Source organism: Scomber japonicus, chromosome 7 (assembly GCF_027409825.1).
Source record: "Scomber japonicus isolate fScoJap1 chromosome 7, fScoJap1.pri, whole genome shotgun sequence".
Classification (NCBI taxonomy): domain Eukaryota; kingdom Metazoa; phylum Chordata; class Actinopteri; order Scombriformes; family Scombridae; genus Scomber; species Scomber japonicus.
The window spans coordinates 25,613,278-25,625,767 of record NC_070584.1 but is presented as its reverse complement, the minus strand read 5'-3'; the positions used below and the strand labels follow the sequence as shown (position 1 = coordinate 25,625,767).

Below are 12,490 nucleotides of genomic sequence, written 5' to 3'. Positions count from 1 at the left end.
AGCACCCAGTTGCAGCCAATGGAAAACTGCGTCAAATAAAGCGAGATCAGGCATGATGTTCCACCCAGCAGCTACTTGTTTGTTTTGAACTGCGTCTGTGAGGCCTCATGCATCATAAATCATCTCCATAAATTTTCTTTCCAAAATTACAAATGATGACACTTTAATGTGAGCCAAAAATAAAAAATGTGCAGATGCTTTATTTTATAATCTTACTGGTTAACACTTCAAAGCAGCCAGGGTCAACATTACACTATTTTTTGAATGTATGAAAAAAGAAGAATAATTCCACCGTGGGTCTCATCAGTACAAAGCTACTTAACTATTGAATAATTAAAATAGTTGAACTCTTATTGGAATACTATAATGAATTTTTAAACATTTTTAGAGGGTCAGGTGAGTTAAGTCAATCACTTCCCATCTATCACAGAAATGAGAAACTATATTCAGGTACATCTTAGGACTTTTAAACTGATTTTCTCCTTCAGATTGGCATTCAGTTTTTTAATAGTGCCTAGTGTTTTTTTCCCATGCTGGGTTTTCCATCGTTCTTCCCTGTGTCTTGTCATCACTGTGTACTCTTACAAACCCTGCCTGTCTCCCTTTGATACTTCTCAGATTTTTTCATTGCACTTTGTTATTCTTCCTCTGCACACACTGATGATTCCCAACATACCGTTTAGGAATCTTTTTCAGCTTGTGTTTCCATGCAGCGACTTTCCCACAATGTCAAGTTTACATTATATCATCTCCACAGTTTTCATCACTTACATCCGCCTGACATTTTGTCCTTTTTATTTTTCCTCTTTTGTTCTTCTTTCACATTTCGTTGCCCTCTTCTTCTTTTTTTTTTCTCAAACTGAGGCAGATGTGGAGCAGGTGTCCCTCCCTCTGATATTAGAGATGGGTCAAAGGGGAATCGGAAACCAGGGAGGCTGTCTCTACAACACGCACATAGTGTGTACACACATAAACACATGTTTTTGGTACATCTGGTTCTTCGCTTATTAGGGGAGAAGAGTACATTTCATTAAAAGAAAATTCAATGACAAATATTCTCCATTAAGGGAGTTTTATGGGCACCTGAATCCCCCACAAAGCACTACTCCTTTTTTTTTCTTTTTGTATCTTATTTACTTTATTTATAGTGCAGTTGAGTGTGCTGTTGTAAAAAGTACACTAAATATTGCCAAGACTTTTTTTGCATTACAATTTTACCTCTAGAGGGCGTATACATGCAGTTTGGACAGAAAAGGGGATTGAAATAGACCGAGCAAAAAGAAAAACTATCAGAGCTGACAACATGGCAACAGTGTGAAACTACATAAAGGATGCCAGTTCACTTTTTTTTTTGACTAATATGTCAATACTTTGTTTTCTGAACCAACAAAGATGGAAACCCAACCAACAAACCAAAACTCTTTTTTAAAACGTTCCACATATTTACTCTACTGAAGAGTAGTTCTGAAAATGACACCATAAGCAATAAACTCTATTGTGGTAATACTATAAGAAACCAGTTATTAAAAGAGTGAAGCTGGACTATATTTGAACTACAGCTTAATTGCTCATTTTTTATCTTAATGGACCTGTATTATTTTTACTTGATTGCATTACTTTTGAGGACAGTTTTGTGCATTTGATATAACCCATGTAGTTAACTTCTTCAAATTGAAAAAGCAGGCCAGTTTAGTCTTATCTGTCAACACTTAATTATGAGAAACTTTATTTCAGATTTAATGGCTTGCAATGGACATGGCTGATCCTGTAACATAGTATTATATTTTCATAGTCTCATTCATTAGTCTATCCTGCAGACTAATTACAGATTTAAAATCTACCAATCCTTTTTTTCCCATTATTTTGCAGTTTCCAGCAAAATGATGAGTGTTTTTGATTGATTTAGTCCCTTGTTGACTTAACCCTTACATTTATATTCATATTTACAAAAAGCATTGACATGGTACAGATTATAGTATTGTAGGTGAGATTTATCATGTTGCACATTCATCACAACACAGAGGAACATAAAAAAGTGGATACAAGAAAACTGACAGTGCCTTTTCCATAGAGAAAAAAAAAGTGCATTTATATGGCCATCTACCAACAAAGCATGAAACTTGAACACACATATCAGACATCCTGAATGAATACTATCAACTTGTCAAATGCATTTACTGTCTTGGCCAACATTTGTATATTTTAAAATATACTGTATCTCTCAGCACATTCCGAAATGTATGTGAAATCTACTTTTGTGGTATGGGATGTGGAAATGCTCCAGTCCTATTCCCTGGCTCTAGATAACTTTTTCTGCAGTAGCGGAAAGTGTTTTGGATGTCGACGGTGTGGGTTTTTCTCAATGGCTTGTTTTCAGCTTTCTCTTTGGGGCCTAAGTGTTCACTTCTCCTTCCCACCACTCATCCCTTTCATCCTGTCCTTTTCTCTCTTCCATCCTCCTGTCTTCCTCATTAGCCGGCTACCTTTTCCTCTAAACAAGCTAAGGAATGCTGGTGCTTATTTTCTTAACCGGGGACGAAGGGAGGTTTCCGCAGAGTATTGGTGTGATTGACAGGGAAGCGTGCTGGAAAGGCTCAGAGGTTTAGTGTTTGCTTCGGACGATCACTGTTGGCAGCCCAATATAGAGCTGGAAGACCAAAGATTAAGAATAACACAGGACGTTTTTACTGGAATGAATATCTTTTGTGAGCATGGCGTTTCGTCTCTCACTGTCTTTGTCTCTACAGTATATCTGTCTGTCTGTCTTTTCTCCTCCTACTTGCTCTGTGTTTGTCTCTATCTCAGTTTCTTCCTCTTTCCCACTCTAACGTTCACTTTGGCCTTGAGTCAGATATCTTGTGGCTGAGTCTATCCTAGCATCAGCCACTGACTAAGTCTTATGAGTTGATGGAGACGTGATGTCTCACGCCCAGTTTCCCAGAAGCATCCCAGACTCATTCAGCACAGTTTATCTGTGCAGTCAGAAGCCAGCAATCAGTGGCCTGTGTTACACATCAGGTACATCAGTGGAATTTATCACAGTGGTAGTAAAGAGAAAATGTGCTCATCATAGTGGTTAAATGAAAGGCATGGAAAACATATAAAGTTTAAAAAGCAAAAAAATGTATCTGAATTGTATTAGGAAACACAAACAGAGAAATACACAGATGTTTACCACAATGCATTATTGGATGTGCATGGACAGTATATCATTCATGATTAAGGATCAAGGCAACCATGACCAGTTGCCTGATGGAAGACAGACCAGCAACATCAGGAGTAATAATGCTAATGTTCTCCAAATTACACCATCACTGTGCTCAATGTGTCATGTATAACATCCTTAGCTTGAAATGGACATGCTCTGTGTTTCATCAATAGAATCTGGACTAAATACTCTCATTGATTTAAGCCAGCCTGCCAACACTTTTCAGTCATTGTATGTCCTGCAGACAAGGGGAGATTCAGTCTGGCGAGTGAGGAAATACTGACAGACGTAAGGAATGGTTTTGGAATGGTGCCCAGCTCAAATGTAGTCATATGATGTCTAAATCCGAGTCACGTTTGAAATCCAGCAGCATTATCCTGGCGTTCCCAGATTCCATCTGCCAGGGGCCTCTCCTTTTGAATTTGTCATCCTCAAGGAATCTGGGAATGCTGGCCGTGAGCTTATAGAGTGTGTGTACATGTCCCTGTCTGCACCTGAGTAGAGACACACACACACACACACACAGTCATGTTTCCATCACTTCAGAGGACATTACATTGACCTTACATTAATTTCCTGCAGCCTTATCCTAACCTTAACCATAATCACTACTTACCTAACACTTTAACACCTTTACCTAACCTAACCCTAAACTAACCTTAAATTCACCCTAAAACAGATATAGGAATAGATATAGGATAGGAATACCTGGATCATACACACACACACACACACACACACACACACACACACACACACACACACACACACACACACACACATACACAGTCACACTGTTAACACACATGATATCCTATTTAGGGAGAAGTCACGTACCAAAAGCCAAGTGAGATGACTATATTCATGTCCCACACACAGACAGCCTGACTGACTTTAGCTTTAGGTCTTAAATCTTACATTCCACACCTGCCCCATGACACACAGAGACCCCAACACGGACATCAGGCTAATTTACACCATATTCACATCATGAAAAACTATGTTCTTTCTGCATAATACACTGAATTGCACATCCTTTGCAATAAAGTGACACACTAACACGCAGGTGTGATGACTCCATTCACATTCCACAGACAGACGGCTACCTCTGCAGATTACGTCAAGGTCTTGGGGCTCAGTCTATCTGCTTGGAAGCGATCAGGTTTTCCAGAAAGTTGAGTGCACACACACTTGTAACGGACCTGTCAGGTGAAAACAGATGAGCTGCACAGTAGGTGGTAACATGCTTGCGCACATTCCTCACTAGTCGGCTTACACCGCTGGTAATCGGAGCCTAGGGCAGCCTCACCCAAAATGGGCTAACCAGGCCTTTTACATCAGCGTGGTTTCCATTGCAGAGCCTCCTAGAGACAGCAGGGGTTTGTGCATTATCCTGTTAAGCCTTTGAGGCCAAATAGAGTCCTTTTAGGGCTGAACAGGGTAAGACTAGGCTTCTGCAAAGCCATCAGCGCAGCATGGAGGTACTCCAAGAGCAAAGTTCCTGTCATCATAAAACAGACAAATGCGTTAGACGAACTGTAGCTTAATTCATTCATAACACATAGCCAACTATTCACTACAATAGAAACGTCGATAAATACTGAAGTGAATTCCCAAGCTGCAGCCCTTTTCTGTGTGACGTACGTTGACGCATGGTGCGTGTTGGCGTGGGTATCCTCGGCACTCTCAGGTTTCCTCCCATATTTAAAGGCATGCAAGTACTGCAGCAGACTGTACTGTAACGTATAAAGGTTAAATGAACAACATCATCATGGCTTATACTTGATGTCAGTCTTACCACCACATATTCTCTCCATTTCCATTTACTCTGTCTACACATCTCTTATATCTTACTGTATAGTATAAAAATACTTATCTATAATATTTTAGACTACTACCAATATTATATCAAGCCTCCAGACTGTTTTGTTTTTTGAAATTCACATTTTCAGTACTTGGCTTGGTATTGGTGCACTACCTAATTTGGCCTTGCTGTGGGTGAGAAGCCGCTATAGGGTGTCAGTGCAAATACAGTAGGGAGCCCCCTCCCCCTGTGTGAGCGTGTGTTGTTAGGCAGACTGGCGGTGAAGACGAGATGGCATTAAATTGCTGGCTTAGATGAGAATCATGACAGGAAATGCCCCTTTGATTGGGATCTTGATTGATCTTGTTTTGCTTGTGACTTTCAAAATTTGCTTCAACCCAGCATCCTGGCTGCTTGTGGATTTACTGTCTTCCTTAATATCCCTTTAGCAGAGATCTGGCTGGTCTTCCAGCTGAGGTGTGACCCTCTTCCACTCTATGCTACTCCGCTGCCCACTCAGCCATGCTCCCCAACATGGACTGAGGAATGCTGGATAGTAACAGTTGTCAGTGCAGGCTTGTTGCTGTGAGATAATTTCCGGTAAAGTGACAAGCTGCTGTTTAAAAGAATCTTTGCAGCACTCATTGGTCCGTGTCAGCTTTAGCTTATTCTGGGTGTGCTCAGGTTCCCTCGAAAGTTGCTCTGGAGCAGCTGAAAAACCTTCTGAGGTAGCCTGGCGTCAGCTATACAGCTATGTAATTAATGATCACTTTTACAAAGCTATTATAGAGATACATATTTACAATGCTAGGATGGCAGAAGTGTCTTTTACTCAAATAGGTCTTATTACCACAAAATGCCAATGTCACTGAAATAAGTGGATACCACTCTGTGCCTCCAGAACGTATGCACCAGTCACTGGTATATTTTAGCATGTATAATACAAAGGAATAACTGAAGTTCCTACTAAACTTTATAGAGAATTTGAGCACAAACCATAGTATCATTCCAAAGACAGTGCACCTTTCCAAAATTTGCAGCAAAAGTTGCATAAAACATCCTCCCTGCTCAGCTCTGAGTGAGTTTTTCCTTTTTTCCAACTGTACGTTTTTTCATGTTAGCACAAATGTCTGTTGCAACTTGAGCCCTTTCCTTCTCTTGTTGTCTATTGTTCTGATCCAGAAAAGAGCCTTGTCACGCACCCTCCTGTCATTTACCCTGCTCACATCTCTCTCCCCCTCCGCCCTCCTGCTCCCTCCCGCCCCCTTCTGTGGTCTTATAAGGTTACACAGCAGAACTTTCTGAGGCAATGTGGGCTATGTGTGTGTGTGTGTGTGTGTGTGTAAGTTAGTAGTTCCTGTGTTCTTTGGTCCATGATGTCCTCAGGTGAGCGCTCAGCCCCTGAACTAGGTCTGCTTTTATTCCTCTGTACGCTCCAGTTGAGCCTGAGAACAAACACCTGCACACACATATGCAGGTGCAGCTATACAAGCACACACACACACACACACACACACACACACACACACACACACACACACACACACACACACATGAACAGGGGTATACATTGTTATTTGCTTTTTTAAATTTTACTTTTCTAAGTTTTGCCTTGTCTCCAGTGTCTTTCTCTGTATTTTTACTTTAATAACATTTGGTTTGTACTTTTCCTATTTTCAGAATGCACTTGCCAAGTTGATAACCTGGTAACGTCTCTAAAAAGAGCCATATTTATCTGTTAGAGATAACAAAGTATTGTTGTATAAGCAGTATTGTTATAAACCACTGCACATTTTTCTATTCATCCAACTTCCTGGTTGGAAGTGTAGCAACCATGTAGATGTGCCTAAACAGCAAACTTCATTTGAACAAACTCCTGGTTTTACATTCGAATAAAGGTTTTTAGATAATCTGGCTAAACTGTAAATAGAGAACTGGCTTCTTTACAACCATTCATCATTTGAGCAATTGTGTTTCTTGCCCCCTCTGACTTTTGTTCCCCCTAAGGGAACTTCACTGTTGCATTATGTATACAATGAATAAATCACCAAAATTATGGAAAAAAAGAGTTATTTCCATTTTTTGGCTGTCAGGCCAGTGAAAATATAAAAGGGTCCAGTAAAACTGTGATCTGCTGGCCAAGTGGGCCAGTGGGGAAAAAATGTTACGTTGGACACTGCCATGTATGACCAGTTTAATGATTATTCATATCTTACACAATGACAGTGGATAAACTCTCCAGCCAACACAAACCTGCACTCTGCCCAAAGGGACCTTGTCCCACTTCTTAAAAAGCTGATTTTACAATTGCCATGATTCTGGGTTTATTATGAGGTTTCCCTTTTTCATTCCTTTCTTGGTGTCTTTTTGTCTGTACTCTCAAATTTTCCATGTCTTCGTCCCTACATTTATCTCCATTTCCTCTACTCTCCTTTACCATCCTCTCTCACTTTTCTTCTCTCCCTTGCTCTTTACCACTATTTTTTTCTCTTCGTTTTGGCATTCTCTCAAATCCCTGTCGTTTTGCCAAGTCTCTAACTTTCCACTCGTTCTCCAATCTCAAGCCTAATCGTGCTAATAATTCATTAAGTCATCTTGAGCCCTGTATTGCAGTTTGGCCATTTGTGGATGCACACAGCACTGAGACACTGCTGCTTGATTCACTGTTCTCATTGTCTGTAACTTCACATATGGGTGTATATGAAGGAAGTAGATGTTCACATAAAAGCTTTCACTACTTCCTTTGGGTAAACATGCATGAGAGATGAGATGAGGCAGTGGTTACTGGGGTAAAGAGCAGTAGAAATATGGTTGTCAGAAAGTGAGATCCAATGAAGACAGATCTGAGAAGGAAACGTCCCTGATTTCTGCATTTTCCTCATTTACACATACCTATCTTTCACCTCTTTAAGACATAAATGTTACAGAGCTGCACTGTGAAAATGGTTGGTTTGCTGTACTTCCAGATAACCCCTGAGTTAGGTCAGTTTTCCAGCTAATAGGGATAGAAGAGGACCTTGGGAGAGGCCCTAATAACAGAGCGGGAGAGCTCATACATCAGTCTCACTCACCACATCAACCACCCTGGCTCCAAACACAGCCCCCCAGACCATATAACAGCATATTAGTTGCTATGCATAACCACTCAAATTGAACATTTCTGATTTGGTTTAGCTTTACCCTCTCAGACTCCATCTTTCGCACTTTTTCTTCTGCTTTGCCTTACTCCATTCCTTTCCCTCATTCCCATGCCATACAGTTTGAAGTTCTGCACTAATTCCCATGTGCGGCTGTCACAGTAAAGTCGCATCAGATTCTCAGAGCTTTATGGGGGTTAAGCTCATGTCCCTGTTTGATATTTATCATCACAAGCCAAATACAGCTGGACAGGGATCAGAGGCTGTTCACAAAATATTTCTGTGTCTGGACTTCTCAAAGGCACTTTCATGTAATCCATTTACTGTATATGTTGCCACTAGGATGGTAAATGAATGGCACTCAAATGAAAGAAGAAGTTCCAAAACGTTCAGTTGCATGAATTAAGTCATATCAGCCAAGAGGTGGAAAGTGATACTATAATAAATGTTGTCAGATGTCCAGATTTTTGATGAGTGTTCGCCGCCATACCAAAATGGCCTCTGAAGTTTAACATACCACTACTGACATGCCATGGAAATATGTGCATGGCTTTATGATCCAGGTTATATTGCTTTTCTTTGAAGCTTCTTAGAGGGAAATTATATCAGGGTTTTTTTTAACACTTCAGATAATCGTCATCCTAATAAAAACCAATGGGCAGAGATGGTATCGGAGATGGGAAGCTGACTTGGGGCTGTTTTAAATAGGAGTGATGTGAAATGGTAGACAAGCAGCTAAAAGGCAGCTTGGCTCTTGGCGCAAGCGACAGCACGAAACAGACATGGAGCAATGATAAACTGATTCAATTCAATGACAAATTTCATTAAATAGAGATTTCAGGAGATACAGTAGGTGTGAACCACATGCACATAAAGGGACAGGAATGGTATCGACAGCTGATTACAATAAAGGGGGGAAGGTATTTATAAGCTTAACTCTAGTTTGACTGTAACTGTGCACTATTGGCAGCAAAAATTTGAATGTATTTAAAGGCAGCCAAATGCCAAAGCAGCTCTGAATGACTGCAAAGGAGTATATCTTGAATGCATAATGAACATGCATACATAATGTGAGTTACTTACTCTATGATATATGCATATGTGCATTTGCATTTGTTAGTTTGGGTTCTTCCCAGAAGGACCCATATGAACATTTTATCATCTGGTGCCTCCATCAGACACATTGTTCATGTTGGGTATGCATGACTATTTCAGCTAAAGCCAGACATGTTAATCCTGTGATTCATATTGCCAGAGGAAGACTCTTATGATACACAGCTCCAGTTAATAAATGGGTAGCCATCAGAGTCTGTCTCATGATCCAATCAGAAAACAGAGCCGCAACTTGCAAGAACTGTTGACCTAAACTGACAGGCACAGTAAAAGTTCCTATTTTAGGCTCTCATTAATAAATGGGCCTAATACAATTGCTTCCCTCCATTACTGAGAAACATTAGAATGCTAATCTCAAAATTACTCTGCAATTCATCCCAGATATTTCAGATGATTGTCTCAATGAAAGAGAACTCACAGATGTGACCTAAATAGAGGGGAGATAAAAGTGGAAGAGAGAAAGAGAAGTAGAAAAAAGTTGTAAATAACCTAGTTGGACAATTGTCTTATCTGCAAATAATAATGTAATTGAAATCTCATGCGCCACTGTTTGTACCTGATGGACTGATAAGATAACCAGGTCAAAAATATATGTTTTATAAGTGGACAGAGCCAACACTACAGCTCCTGCCTCCTCCATATTGTTTTTATAAGCCTCGTCATGATACACCTTCCAACCTTCCCCCCTCCTTCTCATTCCCCTTATATTCCCATGCCCGGTCCCCTCTATTGAACTCTCACCATGCTGCACTTGGGTAGCTATGTATTAGTGAAGCTAGTGAGCTGCAACATCCCCTCTCCTCTGTCCTTTGGAAACCACAGAGCTCCTGGCCTCTTTAACTCAATCAACCCAAAACACAGAGTAAATTTAGACTCACCTCGGGGCCCAGACTCACTATAATACACTGTTTTGTGATATGAACCTCCAGGAATGACATGTCAAGGGAAGTAATTTTGGTTTCCATGAAAATCCACTCAAGAGTGCAAGGTCCTACCAAGAATAGGTTCTTTAGTTTTACTAGTACAGCTACTGGATCTCACTCAATGAACGCATACTGTTCCTGTCTTTATTCTATATAAACCCTGCAGTGTTACTATATATCTGTCAGAGTCTTGAATATAACTCATAAAGCTGCCAGCCTCTTGCCAAGCCTCCAGACACCCTGACTAACAGGTGCAGAGGCCCAACGCGCTTCTCATTAACACAGTTCATTTCACAACCACCACCACACAGTCATTACCGTCCTGACACAGCACGTGTGAAACAACACATTATCACCCAATTAGCATGACCCTGTGTCAGACGCCTGGTCGTGTTTGACTTTCTTTCCACTGCCACACACATAACAAGAACGTTGTCAATGTAGGGAAGTAAACTGTTAATGAAAATGTAGCAAAGTTGTTTTTTTTTACTTTGATATTGAAACATATATGAGTAGAGCTTTTACAGGGAAGGTTAGGTTTGCAGATGTATGTGTTTTTGTACAATTGTGTTAGGGCCCATGCTTGCATTTTTGCATGTGTTTGTGAATGTAGGGTGCATGTCTGAAGTTGGCAGGCAGCCATTTGTACATTCGTCAAGTTAAACTATCCCAGCCTAAACCAAAATACACACACATTAGGTCTGGAGAGGCAGAGCTAAATCGAGCGTTCAGTTGATTGTAACCGTGTAATAATGTATGTGTGTTGAGTGTTTGTCAGTTCTGTTGACCCCGGAGCATGAGTAAAGATAAAACTGTGTCAGTTTCCATCCTTGTCAGTCCTGCATGTTGTAAGTCCTGCACAGGCTTTTTCATTTGTCAGGAATCACCTTGTGACCTGTGGCGGTGCACACTGAAGCCCATTTTCTGTCTCTTCTCTCCCATAATGAAAAGCAGAGGGCTGTTCTGTCGTCAACTGGTAATAACACAGCATTAGGTCCACATGGCTCGCTGATAGGCTCCCTGTTATACATTCAAAGCTTTGATCTACACTGGGAAATGTACAATGCTATCATCGGTGTTGCTGAGCATTCAAGATGGGAAAACTATCAAAGCATTGTGTATTTATGTCAGTTATTTTCTTTTACATAGAATAGTGGCGGCAAATTTGAAATGACAGATTTTACCTTTTCGTTTGATTGATATAATACATTTAAGCATAATTAGCCTCCATTCAGTTGTTTATCTTGTCATTTGATTCATCTCGTGTTTGCTGTTGTTATATCAAATTTTGGGTGATCCCATTTGTCCAGAAGGTCCTGACAGAGCAGCATTGTGTGTTGTTGATGTTTTGAAGTGAAGCTCACAGCATACTCTAAATACTTTTCTATAATTTTTAATTGAGAGGTTCATGATCCACCCAGCTAAATGGAATTAATTAAAGAAGCTAATTCCCTTTTATACATGTAATTTTGCATGATTCAGAATTCAAAAACATGCTAATGGACTGCTCCATTTTCTCTGTTTACAGGGTCTGAGTTTCCCCAAGACCCCAGTGTGCTAGCTGGCACCTCATGGAACACGTCTAGTGATGGTAAACGCACACACATACTAAACACACACATATACAAATAACTAGGGTCTAATTTTTAATAACCCATTCTCGACAGCCATCTTCCCAACTAAATTAGAAAACTGTAGATGCAAGCACATCTGTTACAGGCAGTCCATGACTAAATGTTTGCTGTGCAATTAACACATGGTGTGTTGAACTGTTACCCCACCTGTGTTGTCTGAAATTACATTCTAGTAATGTGTTGAAAATTACACATCCTCTGTGAATGGTCACCTACAGCAACCCAGGAAACACCCATTGTCCCAGCCCAGGCCACTATATAGGATAATTGATGGAACGAATTACGCATTGATCTACTCAACATGTGGAAATAGAGCCACAGGTGCACTGCATTTCCCTAATTTCCACTGACCTACTTTAAGTTCTCTCTCAAGCAAACACTACCAGTGGAGCCTCACATTGTGCTTTCAGTACATCCTCTTACACATCACTCGGTATATTCAATAAAAGTATCTTTCTGCTGACTCATGCGGTAACTCTCCTATTTCAGCAACATGCTGAGTTCACTCACACTCAGCTGGGTATTTCCATCCCATACAGGGAACTTACAGGAGCATACAGGAAATATGAAGTGTGTTCAGGTGAAGAAGAGGCCCAGAGTTGTTTGCAGATGTGCTGCCAGAGCAGGATAGAGACTGTAACTGAGCTGTAATAGTAGAATCACATTTTTCA

The 12,490-nt window shown here is 40.4% G+C and overlaps 1 protein-coding gene across 1 annotated transcript in view; it reads left to right on the top strand.

The window, feature by feature from the left end:
* ror1 (receptor tyrosine kinase-like orphan receptor 1) overlaps nucleotides 1–12,490 on the top strand; it is a 126,517-nt gene that overhangs the window by 74,713 nt on the left and 39,314 nt on the right. The window contains exon 2 of the mRNA XM_053322231.1: nucleotides 11,714–11,770. Coding sequence (XP_053178206.1) covers nucleotides 11,714–11,770 — 57 coding nt within the window. The remainder of the gene's footprint in view (nucleotides 1–11,713; nucleotides 11,771–12,490) is intronic.